The sequence below is a fragment of the Rhinolophus sinicus genome, linkage group LG05 (assembly GCF_036562045.2).
Source record: "Rhinolophus sinicus isolate RSC01 linkage group LG05, ASM3656204v1, whole genome shotgun sequence".
In the NCBI taxonomy this organism is placed as follows: Eukaryota; Metazoa; Chordata; class Mammalia; order Chiroptera; family Rhinolophidae; genus Rhinolophus; species Rhinolophus sinicus.
Window position 1 is genome coordinate 176602262 of NC_133755.1, and position 20760 is coordinate 176623021.

Genomic DNA, 20760 nt, shown 5'->3' on the forward strand with positions numbered 1-20760 from the left:
AACACAAGTGCCCGTCAACAGTACAATATGGAGATAAATTTTGTACCTATTCATACTATAAAATATAATAATGCAGTGAGAACTTCCAGGATGCTGCTAAAGCTCAGTTTCTTGATAGGAGTGTATTCACTTTGGGAAATTTTATCAAGCTGTGCTCATGATGTATATCATACCCGTATGTATGCTATACTTCAGTGAAATGTACCGGGTGGAAAAGCCCATGCTAGTCTTGTTCTAAATTGATTCTTGAGTTAGCATCTGTTGTTTGAGATGGAGTTAGTCATTTACACTTGAGGTTAATGTGAAACGCATTGCAAGTTTGGGAACATTTGAATATTTGAAGCCTCTAGTCTCTACTGGAAATTTTCTTGATAGGGGTGAAACATTTCTTTCAGTAGTATCAGCTTGGTCTTTCCTCCAGATACAAATGTAAGGTGTTGGCGTACAAGAGTTCCTGGGTGTGCTTTGTGTGGCTTGGCTCTTAGGGTCCTCGGTGAGGTGGGGGTAGCCACAGAAGCACTCGGGGAGGCTCGAGGGTGCAGTGGTTCAGCCCCGTGCCGACAGGAAGGAAAGAGAAATACGTCAGTTGTTCTAACACCAAGAAAAATTGACTTCCTTCTCTCCAGAACAGACTCCCCTGGTCTCTCCTCTTGAAGCTGATTCAAAGGTAGGCTGAGCATCCATGTATAGCTGTTTGGGCAGGTTGTTTTGGGGGTAGGGCGGGTAGAGATTACAGTTATGGTAACTTTTCTTAGATTAATGACATTAAAAGGTAGGAAACAAAAACAATGGTAAATTAGGCAAAGAATGACTTGCAATTTTATTCAATAGCACACATTTAAAATTCAGGGTAACAATTATTTAAACAGAATGGAGGAAGTACTTTAGTTGGTTAAAAAACAAACAAACAGAAACACTATCCAAAAGCTACTCAGTGTGAATTTTTTAAGATGGTGGCATAAAGTGTTTAATTTCTTCTTTGGTTGATAAATTCTCCTATGTATAGTTTATTACTGTTTTGCTCTGAATCTGCTTCATAGATTCAGTTTGTTTTGATCACCCATAATCTCCAGTTTGGAGGAGGAACAGAAATATAATTTTAAAAAAATTAAGTTAGCTGGGGTCTAATTTAAATTTCTTTCAATTAAGCTTCCTTAACTCCCAAACAGATTTCTTAGCAAGAGGAGAGATTATGAGAGGAAAACTGCACATCAGAGATTAAGGATTTATTAAGAAGTTGGAATTGGTATAGAAAACAATTATTCGGCCAAGGTAGTAGGAGGTTCTGACTTCTTCTCTGCCTAAACAAAGCATAAGTCTTTGGAGTTAGAGACCCAGATTAGAGTGTGGCTTTAGATAGATTACTTAATCGCTCCAAGCCTCACTTTCCTCAGCTGTAAAATGGGTGTACTTACTTCATAATGTTGTAATGAAGATTGAGATAATGTATGCAGAGTATTTGTCAAACTGTCCAGCTCAGAGTGAGTGCTAAATAAATAGTAGCTATTGGTACAACCAAAAGTATAACAACAATTATGAGTAGTACCTGTAACAATATAATATTAATTCTCATGTCTTTAACCTTCCATAAGAAGAAAGAGGTCATGGAGTTGAAGCCATGAAAATCATGGATTTCTATTTCAGTGTTTTGCTCCGATTCTAAAACAGCATATTTTGGGTTTTGGGTGGCAAGATATCTACCTGAATAGGAAAGAATTGATAGAATCAACAACGAATTGCAATGCTGGTCCAGTGTCTCCTTTCTTGGGTAAGCGTCAAGTTTTCTAGGCTCAAGCCCATGTACATGCAACTTCCTACATAGCAGACAAAGTTTTGAGGGACCTGAAGCTAATACAACTTATGGAGGCTTCTTTAAGAAAACGAATACAGAACTAGGTACAGAGCCTTGGATGGGGCCCTGCAAGGGAGGGACGCCAAAGCTTGAGCTTCATTAGCTTCCAGAATGTCCACCTCTGATTAGGTCACAGGAGAGACAGGAGATTTATAAACGCACATCTCCATTTCAGTGTCAGACTTTGGGATGGACGCACAATGTCGTCTCACCTTTGCAAAAATGAATCTGTTAAGCCTGTGAGTCTGAGCCCAGCTTGGGTTGGGACGACAGAGACAACTGGTCCTCATTCATATCCTCCCGCGGGTGGGCTAGTGTTCTTTGCAGCTGCGACAGCCTTCCGCAAAGAATGGGACGGAATTTTTAGGTAAAGTTTTTCTAAGGTCAGTTTAGCCATTCAACTTTTCCCCTGCATATGAGGTAGAAAGCACATGGCTGCATCCTGAAACTGTGCCTCTTCTCGAGGAAATAGCTGTGGTACAACACCACAGCAGCGGGGGTGGTCGGTCCCCGAAGTGACCCGCGCTCTGAGCTGCTGCAAAGCTGTGGCTTTCAGGCTTTGAGAATTTCTGTAGTTTGCCTTGAAAGCCGGGGGCAGAGATGACTGACGTGTTCACACATGCACGCTACAGCTATTTGCCAAATTTCCACTGTGGCGCCATTTCCCGGTCATCACAGTGAGGTGGTGAGGCTTTATTTCCTTTGATCTGATGACCAACTGCTCAGAGATGATAGATAATTGGATGAAAGCAAGAGGGAACCACCGCCTGTAGATAAGAAAGTTTGCTTTCCAGTCCTCCCTTCTTCACTCAGTTTCACATTTCTTGTACTTCTCCACCTCCACCCCCCTCAGATCTAAAAGACAAAGTCAAGTGCTATTAGGCTGAGGAAAGAAAGCAGGCTGTCTCAAAATTCCAGCATGTGAAAGGAGATTTTGTTCTCCTGGCAAAGTGGTCCCAGTCGTTTCTCCCCTGGGACACCTTCCCTGACCCCCAGCCATTTCGGCTGTCTCCATGCCTGAATCAGACCTTTCTCTGAGAATTCTTTCTCTGTAGAGCCTTGTGGTTTTTACAGTTACCCCACCACTTTATAATTTATTTTCTGCCTGGAATGTGAACTTCTTGAGCGCAGAGATTGGGTCTTACTTATTTTGGATCCTCAATACCTGGCACATGCTTGGCAGAGAGAGCAGGCCAGTAAAATCGGGGTTATGGAACCGATGCCCTGAACACCACAGCCACACTGTTTGCCTGGATGCCCACGTTCCACTGGGTGCAGCATGACTGGGTTCAGGCAAAATGGAAATACATGGATTGAAGTACGTGCTGGCTTTAGGAGGGCGGCCCTCCTGCCCCGTGGCCTGCGTCCTTGTCAATCCCAGAGAAACTGCTTGGTGTCTTGCTGGGGGGCGCTCCTGGAGGGAAGGATGGACAGGCTGAGGAATACCCCCGAGTCTGGCTTGCTTTGTTCCAGCCATTGCTCTAGGGCTGTACCCCGATGATTCTGGAATTGGGGTTTGGTACCAGATAGTCTGACGCCCAAACCAACACTGAGATGGGATGGTTTGGAGTGGAGTGCGTCTCTAAGTGGCTGTGGGAGACTTTCCTTCAGAGGGTTGCTGTGGTGTAGGTTTTCCTTGTTCTTTGACTGTTAAATAAAATCAGACTAGTAGGTGGAGTGCTGTAAAAACAAAGGCTGTCAGCATTACAAAGTTACAAATGCAATAGAAAAAAGGAGGTGGGAACTGGCCTCAGCTCCATGTGGGACAGAACCTGCCTCCAGGGCTCTGGAGTCAAAATAAACACAATGTAAGAATTCGTTGGGTGAGTGAGCGAGTGACTAAATATCATCACAGAAAAATCGACCTGGGAGATTTCATTATTCATACATGAGAACATCACTTTTTAAACACTTTTTAGTATGCTTCTCCAATTCTGAAATGGCTCCGTTTTCCTATGCTTTTCAGATTTCGGGAGACTCAAGCTTTTCTAAATGAGTGCTGGCTTGCTCACCTGACTGTCCTCCCTTCCTACCCTACTTGAATTCATGCTTCCTGCTTAGGCAAACAAACCCACATGTCACAATTTTCACTGGGTTTCTCAACTCAACACAAATATTAAGGACCTACTTGCTGGGTGATGAGGGAATCATTAAAACCCAATGTCACCACTAGAAAGGACACTTGAACACAAGACAGAACGAAGCAAGGGTCACGATAGAGAAATATACAAAAATGGGTTATGTATATTTAAATATGTAAAAATGGGTTATATTGGAGGAGCAATTAGTTTTTCTTGTAAATGAGGGGAAAGTTCCTGTATTAGGTAGCAATTAATCTGGATCTTGAGAGATTAACAATAATAAGGAAGCTAGTATTACTACTACTAATAATAACAAAAATTACAGCAAATGTTTATGGAATGCTTACGTATTTTTTAATTGAGGTACAATTGACATACAACATTATATTATTCAGGTGTCTGAGCATACAACACAATGATATAGTACTTGTATATATAGTGAAATGATTACCTCAATAAGTCTAGTTAATATCCATCACTATACAGTTACAGAATTGTTTTCTTGTAATGAAAGCTTTTAAGATCTAGTCTCTTAGCAACTTTTGAATATACAATACAGTATTACTAAGTATAGTTGCCATGCTGTACATTACACCCCAGGACTATTTATCTTCTAACTGAAAGCTTGTACCTCTTGACCTCTTTCACCCATTTCGCCCACCCCCCACCTCCCGCCTCTGGCAACCACCAATCTGTTCTCTGTATTATCAACTACTTATTATACGCTCACCACTGTAATCTAAGTACTTTATATGTGTCAACACATTTCATCCTCAAAACAACTCTCGGCTGTAGGTGCTGTAATTCTCTCTACTTTATAGATAAGGACATTAGTCCTCAGGGCTTAACTGGCCCAGCAGCTCAGTAATCAGTAGGCTGCAGAGCAGACACAGTTGTGCTCCACACCCTGTTCTCCAGCCTGCGCCCTCACTGCCTCCGAGCAAATGAGACTGAGTAGGCAGAGGGAAGAGCAGGGGCAAGCGCACGGAAAACACATGCCTGATATGTGCAGACACTCGCCTTGAATGAGTGCAGCAAGGGAGCATTGGAGCACTTGGTGGAAACTGCGAGTGGAGATGGAAAAGAGACCAGATCGGGGCCCGGCAGGAATGCCATGTTCGTTTGCACTTTCGGATTTGTTTCTAGGCAGCGGAGGACCTTTACTGGAGGGAGAATGACTATACTAATCACAGTCAAATAGTTAAATATACTGCCCTTCACCCTGGGGCAACCTCTCCTCCTCCCCATTCCTAAGACCAACTCCTGCTCTCCCACGCTCAGCAGGAGTCACCTTTGCTAGGAAGATTTCCTGGTCTTTAGTCTCCCTCTGATTCACCATCCATTTAATCCTGTCCCAACTGCTCCCATTGGTTGCCTCCAGCCTAAGGGGTACAGCCAGCTCTGGACCCCATCAGTTGTCCCTGTTACCACTTTGTGAGTAACAAATGCCATTCCCACACCTCACTGTCACCCTAGACCGTAATACATGGCATGCTGCAGGAACATGCAAGCTAATTTTCATAGATTTCATGTAATTCTTTTAGTAGCATGTTTCCCCGAAAATAAGACCTATCTGGACCATCAGCTCTAATGCATCTTTTGGAGCAAAAATTAATATAAGACCTGGTCTTATTTTACTATAATCCAGGACCTGGTCTTATATTATATATTAATCTTTGCTCCAAAAGATACATTAGAGCTGATGGTCCGGCTAGGTCTTATTTTTGGGGAAACATGGTACCACCATTTCCAACCCCAAAACATGATAATAACCAAAAGCATCCAAAAGAGGAGTATATTTGTTTTATCCATATTTTGAAGAGTATAAAAAATAATCCAGCATGGTTTCTAATCTCCAGCTACCACAGGTGACCAGAAATGGAGTCAGGGAAGGTGTACCTTATCTTGCTAATGCAGTGAGGTGGATGGAATTATCTCCACTTAGTGTTTACCATGGGTTTGTGAGCTTACTAACTCCATTCTAGAAACCTCTACTGACTAGGAAGAAGTTCACTAAAAAAAAAAAAAAGAACAAAAAATTTACAAACAAGTATATTGTTGGCATGGGCCTGGGAGCATCTTGTCTTGGAAAAATAGATATGAGATAAGAAGAGTTTTAGTGATTTTTTTTTTTTTTTTGAGTGATTTGGAAGATGGATCCCAGAGTAGAATCTTCAAGCTGGCAGATGATACCAAACGTGTAAGAATTCAAATACTAGTCTAACTGGGATAAAGTGCAGATTCTGTTCAATAGGAGTGAAAGGATGCAGCTGAAATCATTTAGATAATTTCTATTGAAAGAGTAACTCTGAGCGCTCAATTCCAACCTGGAATTCAGACCTGGAATTCCATAAGCAAACAAACTCATAGTCAAACCGAAGCCCCCAAACCAAAACCCATACAACTGAAAACAGCAGCAGCAACCAACCATCCCTTTATTTCCCCCACCCCATTCTCCTACAAACCCAATAACATGTTGAAAAATGAACAAGAGAGTTATATGGTTTAATTTGTATGTGAACTGAGACATTATTGGATCCTATAATTCAGTGCTTCTTAACCCTGTGACACCCAAGGCTCACTCTGTATAGGAAGTATTTTGTAGTTCACTTTTTACTATATGGAAATTGAATTCCTGTATAATATAATCTACCTACACTAATAATGATAATCATTGCTGTGATAAAGGGAGAAATAAAGGAACAATAAATTACAAGAATACATATGTATTCTTATCTGTAAACTACATTGGAAGACACTGAAGTTGTCAGATGTTTGCATACATAGAATCACATTGAATGTGATGCCCACAAATGCAGACTGTGACAGCACATGGCATTAGTGATTCAAGTACAACACGCAATGTTGCTCTCAGGAATGCAGCTTTCTGAAGTGATAGTGCTTGTTAAAGTTCTGAATGAAGCAAAATACAGTCTTCCTTCAATTTGCACAATGCTTGCATTCTAGAAAACAGAGTATAGTTGTGCATTGCATAATGACGTTGCGGTCAACAACCGATCCCATATACCCGGTAAGATTAAAATGGAACCAAAAAATTCCTATCACCTAGTGATGCTGTAGCTGTTGTAACATTGTAGCGCAATGCATTCTTCACATGTGTGTACACAAACCTACAGCACTGCCAGTTGTATAAAAGTATAGCACATACAATATGTACAGTACGTACGTAACACTTGATAATGATAATAAACGATCATATTACTGGTATATGTAGTTACCACAGTATACCTTTTGCCCTTTAGAGGGCACTCTTTCTACTTATTAAAAAAAAAGTTTGCTGTAAAAACAGTATGCCGTGTTATACCAGCAGCAGCCTTATACATCTTGTGTTTACAGCATCTCTTGAACAAATCATTTTCTCTTGTGTGTGATTTAATCTCGTGTTGTTTTGTACAGCAACATGCTGTGTGGGCTTGTAGCCGAGGAGCAATAGGCGATGCCACATGGCCTGGGTGTGCAAGAGGCAAGAACACCCAGGTGTGTGTAAGCGCACTCTGTGATGTTCGCACAACAATGAATTTGCCTGGTGATGTATTTCTCAGAATGTACCCCGTCAGAAAATGGTGCATGACCGTATAGTAAAACCCTGCTAAATATAATACACTTTGTGTTGATAGAAGAGTTAAATTCCACTATTATGAGATCATTATAATTTTTTCCTAATTGATTTATCTGGCAAAAGAGTCAACATTTGCATGGGAATGGAAGATAATTCTTTGACACTGTAACAACCAAAAACATCCCATGAATTTAAGATGGAAGTGTGGTACTGCCCCCATTGAAAATCCTGTGGCTCAAACATGCTACATGGGGTGTCCACACCACCAAGCTAGTTTGTACCTAGGAGGACCCTGGAAACTAAAGGGAAAACATCCTCCTAGGTTTCTGATAAATCTTGATGCTAAGGGTCCCGGGGTGATGCTCTAGGATGCATCATTTCAAAAAGTCACCCTTCTTTAGAGAAGACCTGGAGACAGATCCTCCAAATTAAAGAAAAAAGTACATTTCAATCCAACAGTAGAAGGCTTTACTCACATTAGATGTTAACCAAGTGACTGAATGACTGACAGAAGGTTTATAGCAACTAGAATCAAAATTGTTGAAAGTCAAGAACAAAAATACAGTGGAATGGATACCGAACACCCATACCTCTAGTTTTCTGAGCTCTGTCCCTGTATCAACTTGGAATTCCAGAAAGTACCTTGTTTTGGTCTACATTTGAAATGCTTTCAATGAATTGCAATTTGGTGCTACGTCCTTAGCTTTAATTCAAGATCAGTATACTAGTGACACATGAAGCACAATTTTGCTTCTCTGCCAAACCACTGCTCAAGAAAGTGATTGCGTTCGCAGTCTAGGAGTTTTGCACCTTGAGAATGTCCTTGCTTTTTTTTCAGTTTATCAGAACTACATCCACCATTTCATTTTTGTTTTGTTTCATTCTGTTTTGTTTTGCTTTGGTTACTAGGAAGGTCAGAAACACATTTGACACTCAAGTACAGTGATTGTTTCACAGCAGTTTCCTGGTAAAATTATCTGCCCCTTTTCACTCTGGCTGCTGGTGTTTCTCTAATTTTGTTTTGTCTGGTATGTGCTTTTATTGTAAGCCACGTTATATTCTTGTTAGAAGTAGAGTCAGGTGTAACTTACCAGCCAATCAAGCACGTGAACAGTAAGTACCTGGCACTTGGAAGATGCTTAATCAGTATTTACTGAATGAAGGGAATGAATACATGGCTGGATCCTGGAAATGAACTGAATTTCACTTTTCTGTAACTGGCAGGGAATGGCCACTAGGGGGAGAATGAGCTCCCACTGATCCCTGTAAAGGACCTAGGGCGGCCCACAGGCATGGATTTGTAGAGTACAAGTAATGTTTTTAAATAATCAAATCCCGTACCTCTGAAAAGCATAAGACCTAGCCACCTGAATGAGTGAGCTTTCGAGTGTTCAGGATTCTCCCAGGTGGTGCACTTGGTGGTGTCATTTCCAGCGTAATACAACACTGGTGCTGCCCAAGGAACCAAAGACCAGAACCAGAGAGTGGAGCACAAAAGCCACACGAATGGGAGCTCATGTGTTTTGAGCCCACGGCACAAATCTCCATTTAAAATACTTGAAAAACAGACACACTGGATAGTTCTTGGCCCAGTAGTGTGCTTAAAGGATTAGAAATAAGAAAGCAAGAGGAACCGAGGGGCAAGGTTAGAAAGACTCCTAACATTGGAGACCTGATGGCTAATTTGCATCTTATCACTAAGCGCTAGATTACACGCTGTTTCCTATCACTTTCCTCTTCCGGGGACTCAGAGTTTCAGGAATTAAGATCTGCTGGTCTGGAAACTGGGGACTGAGGGTGCACGAGGCCTTGCCCCTGACGGCTCCCTGAGTTACCAGCTGGGCTGGGCTGAAGCCAAAAGTCCTCGTCACTTTGTTGTTTTCTCACCACCTACATAGCGAGAGCAACACATGTGAGAACTTTCTGAAGACTAGACGCCAAGAACACCCTTCTCAGAGCTCTCGGTCTTCCTCCTCCTCAGGCAACCTCTGCCTTTGGGGGAGCAATGTATTTTAACTTTCTCCTACAATAGAGAGACTGACAACCCTTAAGCCAGGGGTCCTTAGCCTATAGGTCCATGAACTTGGATGGGAAAAAAATTACGTCTTCATTTATTTATTTCTAACTGGAATTTAGCATTTCCTTCCATTCTGAATACAGGCATCAAACCACAGTGAACTAGCAGGACTTGTGACTGTTGCCAAAAGAAATAACAGATATTTTCTGCCACATTGTACGTTACAGAAATCTCAAGATATTGTTTATAGTTACCACTACTTTGAAATTATCGTACTCATTAGGTCACTGCTAGATCTCATCATTTCAAGCATCAATGAATACATGTTACTATATGATAATTTAAAAATATTGCAGTATAATTGATTTCCTTTGTAACTCAATGTATTTTATTTTGTGTATTTAAATACAGAGGGTTATCCATCTTTAAATGCAAAGATGAAGGGAAAAAGGTTAAGAATCTCTGCTTAAAGAGAATGAGCCCTCAGGGCTCCATTAACCTCTCGCTCACTGACTTGCTATGGATCATAAATACATAAAATGTGGATTTCTATTGAAGCCCAGCAAAGGGAGTTTAGCTTCTCAAGCATTGAAAGGAAGTCTTATTACTAAGGAATTCATATAGATTTGATAACAAAACAGCATTATAGAAAGTATATTGGGGCTGCTGGTTGGTTCAGTTGGTTAGAGCACATTGCTCATAACAGCAAGGTCGCTGGTTTGATTCCCACATGGGCCAGTGAACTGTGTCCTCCACACTTAGATTGAGAATAACAACTTGACTTGGAACTGATGGGTCCTGGAAAAAAAAACAAAACACTGTTCCTCAATATTCCACAATAAAGTTTTTTTTAAAAAGTATATTGATTTGATCATCTACAGTTTCTGCATTTCAACATTATGCGTCTATCCAGTGTTTTATTAGTTCACAGCCATCTTCTTGGTTGCGGGGAGGAACAGATTGAAGGTGCTGTCTGCCCAATGTCACTGATGGAAATAAAAACGTAGGAAGAATGTAGGCAGAACCTTTCAGCTAGCATTAAACAAACAAGACCCCATACATAAGACAGCTGGGGAAACCATTAAGGACTATAAATAATTGATGGACTGAGATTGTGGAGATGTCCCTACATACCTCCCTAATTGATTAAAGATTGTTTTGAGAAGTTCATTACAAAAATAGTAGCTAGCAGTGAAGAACATTGTTTTGCTCATGTATTTTCAATGAGGATGATGTACATTGAACACAGACCATTATACCTGTAATCACTGAAGATACAGAATCCATATTAGAAAAATACAAGTTTGAGAATTTGATGCTTTTAGAAACACCAGACGACCAATTTAGTAAAATTTAAAATCTTATATTATCACCTCAGCAGAAAATGCAAAGGTCTGTCTGTATAAAACATCTTGTCTTTTCTGAAGTAACACTGCAGAGATATGAGGCCAGGAAAATTGATGCCCTTTTTACTGTTTTTTTCTCCAGGTACGACCGGGCTGGGCTTTTAATTATTACTGATGACCTGAAGACATCTGAAGGGGAAAGTTAGCTCCTATGAGACATTGATACTCTTCTTATTGCTATTCGTAAATTGCCCCAGATTGGGGATTACTTCTGCTTTGCAGAAATTATCTGCTTGGATCCAAATTTAGAACCATCTCTGGCAAAACTTCAGAAAAAGATATGCTTTTTTCTTAGATGGATGTCAAAGGCTGCGGCAGGACCCAGTGAAGACGCTGCAGGGGTGGCATGAGGCTCTGGGAGCAACGGCTCCAACACAGGGACAGCCTCTTGGGACTTCCTCGTACTCAGGAGGGTGACACCGTTAAAACGGAAAAGAAAGAGCTGCAAGCAACACGGTTGCCAATGAAATAGGAGCAGGAGCACTTTCAAGAACGTGGTTTGCTGGGGACTCTGAGCTCATCCACAGGACCCGGGGGCTTGGTCATGGAGTGAAGAGACTTAACCTTGGCTCTAAGAAACAGAGAACAATGGCCCAAGGAGTCAATCTGAATTCCCTCCAGGAATTAGAACGTGAGGTGATTCTCCAGGTCCTGTACCGAGACCGGGCGATTCAAAATATTGAGGACGAAAGGATACGGTATGCTGTCATTGGGATAGGTGGAATTCTCTGGGTTTTTGGCTCTTTCTACTAGGAGTCTGCTCCTATGGGCTTGGCCTCTTGTCCCTGGAGAGAGAGTACCAATGACACAGGCTGTGGGTAGAGATTACCTCTGCTGTTTAACTCAACTTGGAAGACGGGAGGGACCAGGGAGGCTGCTTTTGTTATTCATTTAAATGGTGCTGTGTGTGTGTGTGTGTGTGTGTGTGTGTGTGTGTGAGAGAGAGAGAGAGAGAGAGAGAGAGAGAGAGAGAGAGAGAGAGAGAGAGAGAGAAATTTGCCTACTTCGCAGGAATAATTCAAAGGAAGCTGTCAGGCTTCCAAAACAGCCCTCAGGGGAAAGACCTCCGGTTAAGGGCTTTCCTAAATTATTTTTCATGGTATCTGATGGCACAATGAGAAGCAAGCAAAGCAGCTTAGAAACAGCAAATCTGCTGGAATCCGTTCCTGTCTTTTGTTGGTTTTTTTTTCTCTTGCTTTTGCTTCCCAGTCGGCTCTGAGTATCAGAGGAGTATAAAATACCAACCTGCTCAGCCTGTTCCCAGACTGATTTGTCAATAGGGAGCTTCTTTCCTTGTGGTCTCTTAAGCTGCACAGGCTGTTTGATGTTGGTTGGCATTTAATAAAGCAGGGCTCGATTGTGTCAAAGCTGTCCATTGTTACCTCTCAAGATCCATCTTTACACAGATTAGATTTAAATAGATGTTGTTTCTTTATCAATGTTTATGGAGGACCTGAGGTTTAGAAAAAAAGTAATGGAATAGGCTTTTTGGTTTGTTTTTACTTTTATTAGCATTTATGTGAGGCTGAATTTACTTCTAGGCCATAAGTTTTTGTGTTTTCAGTTTCTTGTGGGATGGTTTTCTTTTGTGCAACCTCCTCCTCTGGTTTAGGCACAACTGGCTCCTTTTCAGTGAGGGTCATGCCAGTGTGACAGTGGGAGCTGACGTGTGGGTTTGCCCGCCCGAGAGCTCTGCAAGTGTCTTGGGAGCTTTGTTCACGTGGCTGTGCTCAGTGACCAGAGAACCTACATCTAAACCCTTGCATTCAGCATGACTCTCTGCAGTTTTAAGCATTTTAATGTGCAGCAAAAATTCTGCACTCTTTTTGGGCCACCAACCCTGTGTCTAGCCCCATGGTTTGGCCTGAGCCCACCTGCCAACGCCACCATTGTGACGACGGAATGGCACACACTGCTTCTATAAAGTGACACCCTTCAGATACTTGGTGGCTTTTCAAATATGCCTACCATTGATGTCCTGGGCAGTTTTACGAGTGTTCTTAAAGTGAACACAAAGATTGGAACCTCTCGATGTGCATTATTTTGTGGGGTTCTCTGGGTCAAGTGAATAGTGAACCATTTTTAGAGGTCACCTCAGGCTGCGGCAGGAAGATCAATTTTGTTTTGTTTTTAATGGCAGAACTCTTTGAGAGTCTGCCAAGAAAAATGCACATATAAAATAAACCTTCGCACAACCAAATGCTTGAGGAGTGAGGGAAATTTCCTGGTCAACTGGAAGGTACAATATTCATTTTCTACCATCACCTGTTATCCCAAAGCTCTCTAAATGTACTTAGACTTCCTTCTACTCAGAAATGTAACACACTGACCAACGTGGATTTTTTTTTTTAATGATTAAAGAGCTTTCTGTGATGTAGAAACATCATTTTGATTGTCAACAAAGAACATGGAAAACTGTTTTGTTCCCGGGGGTACTGATTCTAGGGCAAATCCTGAAAGTTGGATGTAAGCTTATTTCTACAGAGTGACTTCCCGCCTCTAAAAGTAGGTAACAGACATTTCATAAAAGTGCTCTGGTTAATAACACCTCTTTGGGGTCCAAGGTAATGTCCTTTTGCCCTAGGGCATTGCATAGGGGAAGAGGGCTGGCAGTACACTGACCACCCAGAAGAAAACAGTAGCAAAGCAGAGCATCAGTTCAATAGTTTTATTGGGTAACACATGACAATAGCAGGCATGTATGCTATATATTTGTAGATCTTTCCATGCCTTGCACATTAGAATTAATGTCATTTTCTGTGTTTTTCCCTTTTCTCTCACTGTTCTTGCTTACCATTATCATGCTCTGTGGGCTGGAAGAGATGAACCTAGAACAAATTAGCGACTAACTTCTCTTTGCCAGGCATACTGCTTATGCTTTGCTATGGCATAAGCAACCCTGGAGGTAAGATTCCCCATCTGTGAAACAAGCCTCATGACTGGCCATGGTGGAAACCAGGGGTGCTGGGTGCCAGGGCCCCTTCTCTCTTGCCATAGCCGTACTGTTGGAGTCCCGACCGTGGACGAGTGTGTCCAGCGTTGGTCCTTCCATTCAGTCAAATCTTCACATTTAACTCTCTGGGCCGCAGGAAACTGAAGACGCACCTGCAGCATCTCCGGTGGAGAGGCACGAAGAACGTGAGCCAGGAGAACAAAGAGAAATTGTGTGCCCGCTGCCAGCGGGTGCTGGGGCTGCTGCTGAACCGGGGGACCGCGTGCCAGGGCTGCAGCCACCGCGTGTGCCCTGAGTGCCGCGTGTTCCTGCGGAGGAGCCACGTGTGGAGGTGCACAGGCTGCTACGAAGACAGGTGAGCATGGGGGACGCAGGTCTCAGAGACGGTCGGAGACAGACCATTGATAAAGAGAGCCGGCCAGTGACTACCGAGTGCCTAATATGGAGAGACCTTTCTAGACTCGGAGGTTACTGTCATTCAAAGAGATTTTATTATATAAAAAACGTGGGTTTTTGTTTGTTTGTTTTTGTAAATTTACAAAAGTTTGTTTGTAGTGGCTAAGGAAGTGCTCACCCAGGAGTTAAGATCCATTTGGATTTTGACAAGGTGCCCTCGTTTTCTTAGAGCTTCACTTATCTCCTCCAGGAAAAGTGGGGTGACTTGTACCACAGGGCACATTAGAGTGACCCTGTGCAGCTTTAAGTAAGGCCTTTTGGAAGGAGGTGAGCTGACCCCTATTGGACATGCGAATAAACAAATGAGAATGCTTTCTGCTAGTGGTAGATTGGATCTACATTTATTTTAACCTTTTGGTATTGTGAGGTTTAAACATTTTTTTTTTTTAAACATGGAATTGGTATTTTTGAACTACCCATTTTGAAAATGGTAAAGGACATATTGGGTTTGGTCTCCTACTGTTCAAAGCAAGAATGGGCTGGTCGTTGATTCTTGAAAACCCCAGGGAGAATGTTTCTGGTTGTTGGGGAAGACATCACAGAACTTATGAGAAGGGAGACACGTTTGTCAGCTGTGAAGCTAGGAGAGTAGCCAGGGACTTTGAGATTCGTGACTGCCAAATATTGCTGCAGAGGCGTGACTGCTCCAGTGAACAGAGATTGTACTAGGCGCTCACACAGTGTGGGGAGGTAGCTGGATTTTCTCTCCCCCTAACTCGGGAGGATTGTTTGTTGGGCATCCTGACATAATCTCCTTCACTTTCCTGTCCTTTGCAAGGCCTGATGTGTTTCAGCCACTCATCCAAAGAAAGGTGACGCTGTCCAACCAGATTTCTTTGGTCCTGAGCTGCATACCTTCTGCTTCTCTAGAACTGTGCAAGGCATACTGACTCATATCACACTGGACCTCTGCGTGTCTCAGGTTTCTTTGGCTTGTGGACACTCATGCCCTTCAGGCTTTTCTCAGCTTGAGAAGGAAAAACAAAGAATTACCGTGAGCCACCCTGGCCACACTTGTGCTCCTGTAGGTCTGGACTTTTGAGAGAGTAGGGGACAATTCCAAATAATCTCTGGAAAGATCTTAAGATATTCTTCCGTATCAATTAACCATATGTAGTTAAAATCTAAACATTGCTTCGTAAGGTATTAAATTCTTCAGCATTTTTCTTTCTAATAGTTAACTATAAGCAAACACAATCAAAACAGGAGGACAGGGCTGAGGCAGTCTCCTGGGACGCTGGCCGTGTTGAAATCTCCACCCCAGAGGTGTCGGGCTGTGGGTATTGAAACTTTACCCTCTAAGTACACCAGTGTGATTTCTAAAACCCCAGCTTCCTTATTTGGAAATAGGATGTTTTTCAAAATACCTACCTGCATTACCCTGAGTGAACTGACACAGGAAATCGAATGGGGAGAGAGCTAATTAATTTGTAACAACACATGTTTCCCCCCTCCTTTCTCTTTGCTTTCTGAGCAGCCCTCTGTTCTCTCTTGGATTGGTCCACTCTGGGCTGCCATCCTATTTTAGGGCCAAAGAGAACGCTTGGTGAAACTGCAGAATATTTGACACTCGTAACTGGACTGTGACCTGGAAAAGGGTTTCGACCCCAGTCGTTGGGCTCTCCTGGCTTCTTCGTCAGCCTCAGACTCGTTCCTCAAAAACAAGCGGATGTGTGGTGGAACAGGAGGAGGGAAACAGGTTTTTAAAATCAAGAAAGGGGAATCTCTAGGATAGTAATTTTAAAAAAAGCAAAACCAACTTACCGATTGCTGCAGTCAGTGAAGAGGCTTTTGAAATGTGCTGGTGTCGGGTCCCAGGAGGCCGCTGAGGTTCCTGCCTTCTGGGCAGGCTTCCCCATGCAGGACCACTGAGGGTGAGGCTGCAAAGGGCATCGGGAGCTCAGAGGAGGGAGAAGTGAGGGAGGGCTGAGTGGCTCGAGGTGACGCTCCAGAGTGTCCATGGTCGGAGCATTTGTAGGAGAGGGTCAGGATTAGAGAGGGGGCCGGACATTGTCAGGGTGATGGGACAGCCACGCACCACGTGCGAGATGCTGGCTGAGTGTTTCTTTACATCGAATGTTTATTTAAACCATAAAATAATCTGACGGGGCAGCCACTACTGTTATCCTCATTTTACAGGTGAGGAAACGGAGGCTTAGAGACACAAGGTAGTTAGTCCTCAGCCCAAGGCCATGGAGTCGGTAAAACTGATATGCAGGGTCCCCTCCTGATCTCCACCCTCTCGTGCCTGTTGGGAGACTCTCCCGGAGGGTAGAGGCTTCAAAGGCACTCAGAAGCCTTTGGATTGGGGCAGTAGGAAATGGACTGTGAGCATATCTCAGCAAGAGAAGGGGACTGTTTCCCCACCCTGTGAACCTGGGCTGGCTGTGACTCGCTTTGACAGATGATATGCAGCAGACGTGCCATCATGTCCTTCTGAGCCGAGGCCTCATGGGCCTTGTATCATCCACTCCCCACTCTGCCCCCACGGCAATTCCGGCGAAGCTGCTGCAGGGAGAGAGAGCACCGAGCACAGCTGCCAGGGTTCAAGCCTCAGACCTGTGAGAGAGCCCAGGCCAGGTCACAGAGCCTGACCCAGAGCAGAACTGCCCGCCCACCCTAGAAGCAGTGATCAATGGTTGCCCTGTTACCCCTGCTGAGTTTGGGGGTAGTTCGGTTTGTTCTGTAGCGATAGACCACTGATCCAGACCTCCTGGGGGGGGGGGGGGGAAGCACAGCATCCTGCTCCTGAATTCCAAAACAAAACTGTTCAAGTGGTGCACGTGTATCATTATCATTGAAAATCAAGAGAGTGCAAAAGACGTTCTGCTAGTTGTTTCCTGCTTCAAGTGAACATTCCTCGAGTTTGGAAAATGGAATCTCTTACATTTCAGACTGATACTCCCAAGATTTTCATAATCTCATGTTTTGATAAAATACTGAATCACCACTTTATATGCACAAAGGCAAATATCTAACGTATGAGAATGGAATAATTCACACTCATTATTACACATACTTCTAGTCTTCAAGTGAGTCAAAGATCTACTTTATGAAAGATTGAAAAGAAATCCAGTGCCAGAAATACCAGGTATAGAATAGGGGAATTGGCCAAGGAAGGATTTATTTAGCTTGGTACCAAGGTTAAAATAACATTTCTCTACTGCCTACCTTCTATTTCAAAACTTGATTTTTTTTTTTTTCTAATCTGATGTTTAACATTGTGGATAGAAAGTATGTGCGTGTGTTTCACATGAAAAAGCATGTATAGACAAGTTAAACATATTGAGTAAAATATTCCACATATGTGTACATTTACAAATTTTCTAGAGGTTAGCTCCTAAGACTAATTTCACAAGGGAAAAGCCTTTTGTTCCATGAAATAGTTTTTTGGTATTGTTGTTATTGTTCTGAATTAAAAATGGCACCTGTTTTAGTTCTCACAATATAGCTAGGCTGTTATACATGATACACGCACACACACACACACACACACACACACACACACACTCTTCCTTTTGTTGAAGCTGAAATTTCTTCTGTGCTCAGCATGTAATTAGTCATGGCAGGCCTTGCTTTTAAAACCTTTTTGAAATGAGTAACCTTTCTGTATTATTAACTATTTTGTTCGTACTGGAAGTTGTCACCTCACTCTCAGTTCAGCTGAAATCTTTTGCCCTGCAGGGAAGGTCAGCCCCAGGAGGCCGTCTCCCTGGGCTGGCACTCCGCTTGGTAGTGAAGTGCTGCGTGGTTAACACTCCAGGCTGGAGTGTAGGCGAGAGGTGATGCTGGACAGGCTGGTAGTTCCTTTGAAGTCTTGTTCTCATAGGACTCTCCACAATAACATACACATGTCCATAGATCAGACCAAAGTGATTCCACAAATGCAAGTCATGTGTGGATTTCATGACTTTAGATGATTCAACTCCTGCACTGTTCCTTTAATGCAAATAGTTAAGAATCAACATCAAAAAGCTCTCCTTTCGGTGGAAAGAAGTTTGCCCATGGATTTGTGCCTAATGTTAAAGCTGATCTGTCTGTTCTCTGAAATCCCTTCTAGCTTTGGGATGCTCTGGTGAAAGTGTGATTAGATTTTGTGATATCTTTCTCAGATTCCAACTTACGCTTAAGGATTGTTTTAAGAAATGAACTAAACCGATTTTTTAAAAGGAAAGAAATAAATCTGCCTAATTCTGCTATGTACTGTGCTACCCATATGAACACTACTTTTATAACTTACGATAATGAAGTCAACAGATAAGAAACCAGTTAGTCCTTCTTCCTTTTAAAATTGTAAAAACGTGTCAACAGGCAATGAAACTGTTACCTTACCCACAGCCCTCAAAGCCTGGCCTAGTTTTTGCCACACCTGAAATGATTACTTTGTGTTTAATTTTAAGAATTCTGGGGCTCTACAGTCTAGGGGTAGTAAATTCATGTTACTTTGCTGCTTGGGAAAAGGACAGTAGGATGTGCATGACAACAGAGGTAATATATCTTATGTGGTAAAGACATCTCAGTTCATTTTGAGTTCTGTTTAGGAAACGAGTATTTAAAGTTTGAATCTTATTACAAATGTTAACAGAACCTAAGAGCTAGTGCATCGCAAAAACTTTTTCCACCTGAAATAACAAAATGAAAATATAATTTTGGTTTTGACAACATCATAGCTGTCAAACTGTACTTTAGTCAATAGGCCAATGTTCGTAACAGCATTGTTTATAATAGTCACAGACAACCCAAGCGTCCATCAGCAGAGGAATGGGTAAGCAAAATGGGGTATATCTGTACCATTGAATATTATTCAGCCCTAAAAAAGAGTGGAATTCTGATACATGCTGAAGCATGGATGAACCTCGCAAGCATGCTAAGTGAAATCAGAGACACGGGAGGAAAAATATTATATGATTCCACTTACTAAAGTAGGCAAATTCATAGAGACAGAAATGTTTTATAAATAATTTTTATCACTTAGCCAATCGTTTTGAAATATCTATACTCTTAAATTATTACTTGTATGTTTTAGAATATCTCCTTAAATAATTATTTTTGTCACCTACGTAGTTCTCTAATTACATTTACAACAATTATTAAACCAACTCTATATTTTAATTGATTTTGAGACTGTGATTTCCCAATTTGCAAGTTCTTTATTTTGATTTCAGGATTTTTTCCCCCCAGAAAAGCATGTGGGCGGCATATGTTCTAAGCCACTACATATTTGAGAAGGCCTTCAGTTAGCCTTGCCTCATGAGTGACGACTATACTAGGTTTTTAAATCTTGAGTCCCAACCTTTTATCTCAAAATTTAGTGAATGCTTTCTTATGGTCTTTTGGAATTTACTACAACAGAGACATCTGAAGCTAGTTTTAGTTTTGTTTCCTTATTTATCATCTGATCTTTATGTACTAGAAATATTTATTTTCTCTGTATCCTGGTAATTTAAAACAGTTTCTAGCATGTGTGTGGGTATGAGTCTCTCCACATCAATTTTCATCAAACAAAGTTCCTTTGAGCTGCCTATCCTTTGGGTTTGCTTGTTTAATTTTTTTTTAATTATGGTAAAATGTGCATAACATAAAATGTACCATCTTAACCTTTTTAGTGCACAGTTTAGTAGTATTAAGAACATTCCCATTGTGCAAACCTCACTACCATCCATCTCCAGAACTTTTGCATGTTGCAAAACCGAAACTTTGTACCAGTTAAACAACTGTTGTTTTTTTCGTTGCCTGTGTGATGTCTAATATTTATCATTTAATGCCTTAAAACAGGGCCTCCTTACTTCCCTCCCTCAGGCCCTGGTAACCACCCTTCTACTTTCTGTCTTTGTGCATTTTCACTCCTCTAGGTACTTCATGTAAGTGGAATAAAAAAGCCCGCATTTGTCTTTTCTGATGGCTTATTTCATTTATCTAATGTCATTAAGGCCCATGCATGTTGTATCATGTGTCAGAATTTCCTTCCTTTTTAAGGTTGAACAATATTCAATGGTAGGTATATACCAAGTTTTCTTTATCCATCAACCTGTTGATGGACACTTGGGTTGCTTCCACTGTTTTGCTGTTGTGAACGGTGGTGCTATAAACGGGGCCATAAAATGTCTCTTTGAGACTCTGCTTTCAATCTTTTGTGTATATACCCACATCTGGAATTGCTAGATCACATGGTATTTCTAGGTTTAATATTTTAAATACCCACAATACTGTCCCACAGCAGCTGTGTCATTTTACTTTCCCACCAACAGTTCACAAGGGTCCCCACATCCTTGCCAACACTTGTCATTTTTTTTTTTTTTTTCGATAATAGCCACTACTGGGTTTGAAGTGGGGTTTGCTTGTTTCTTGACTCAGTACCATTTTCTTTAATCAGGTCTGCTTTTTCGCATTATTCTTGTCTGCCACTTGCCCTGGC

General features: G+C 42.0%; 1 protein-coding gene across 2 annotated transcripts in view; it reads left to right on the forward strand.

Moving 5' to 3' along the window:
- The first annotated feature begins 510 nt into the window (after nt 1-510).
- SYTL3 (synaptotagmin like 3) overlaps nt 511-20760 on the forward strand; it is a 78063-nt gene continuing 57813 nt past the window's right edge. For both annotated transcript variants that reach the window (XM_019749458.2, XM_019749468.2), the window contains exons 1-3: nt 511-667; nt 11019-11634; nt 14026-14244. In XM_019749458.2, the coding sequence (XP_019605017.2) occupies nt 11525-11634; nt 14026-14244 (329 nt within the window). In that variant the 5' untranslated portion in view covers nt 511-667; nt 11019-11524. The remainder of the gene's footprint in view (nt 668-11018; nt 11635-14025; nt 14245-20760) is intronic.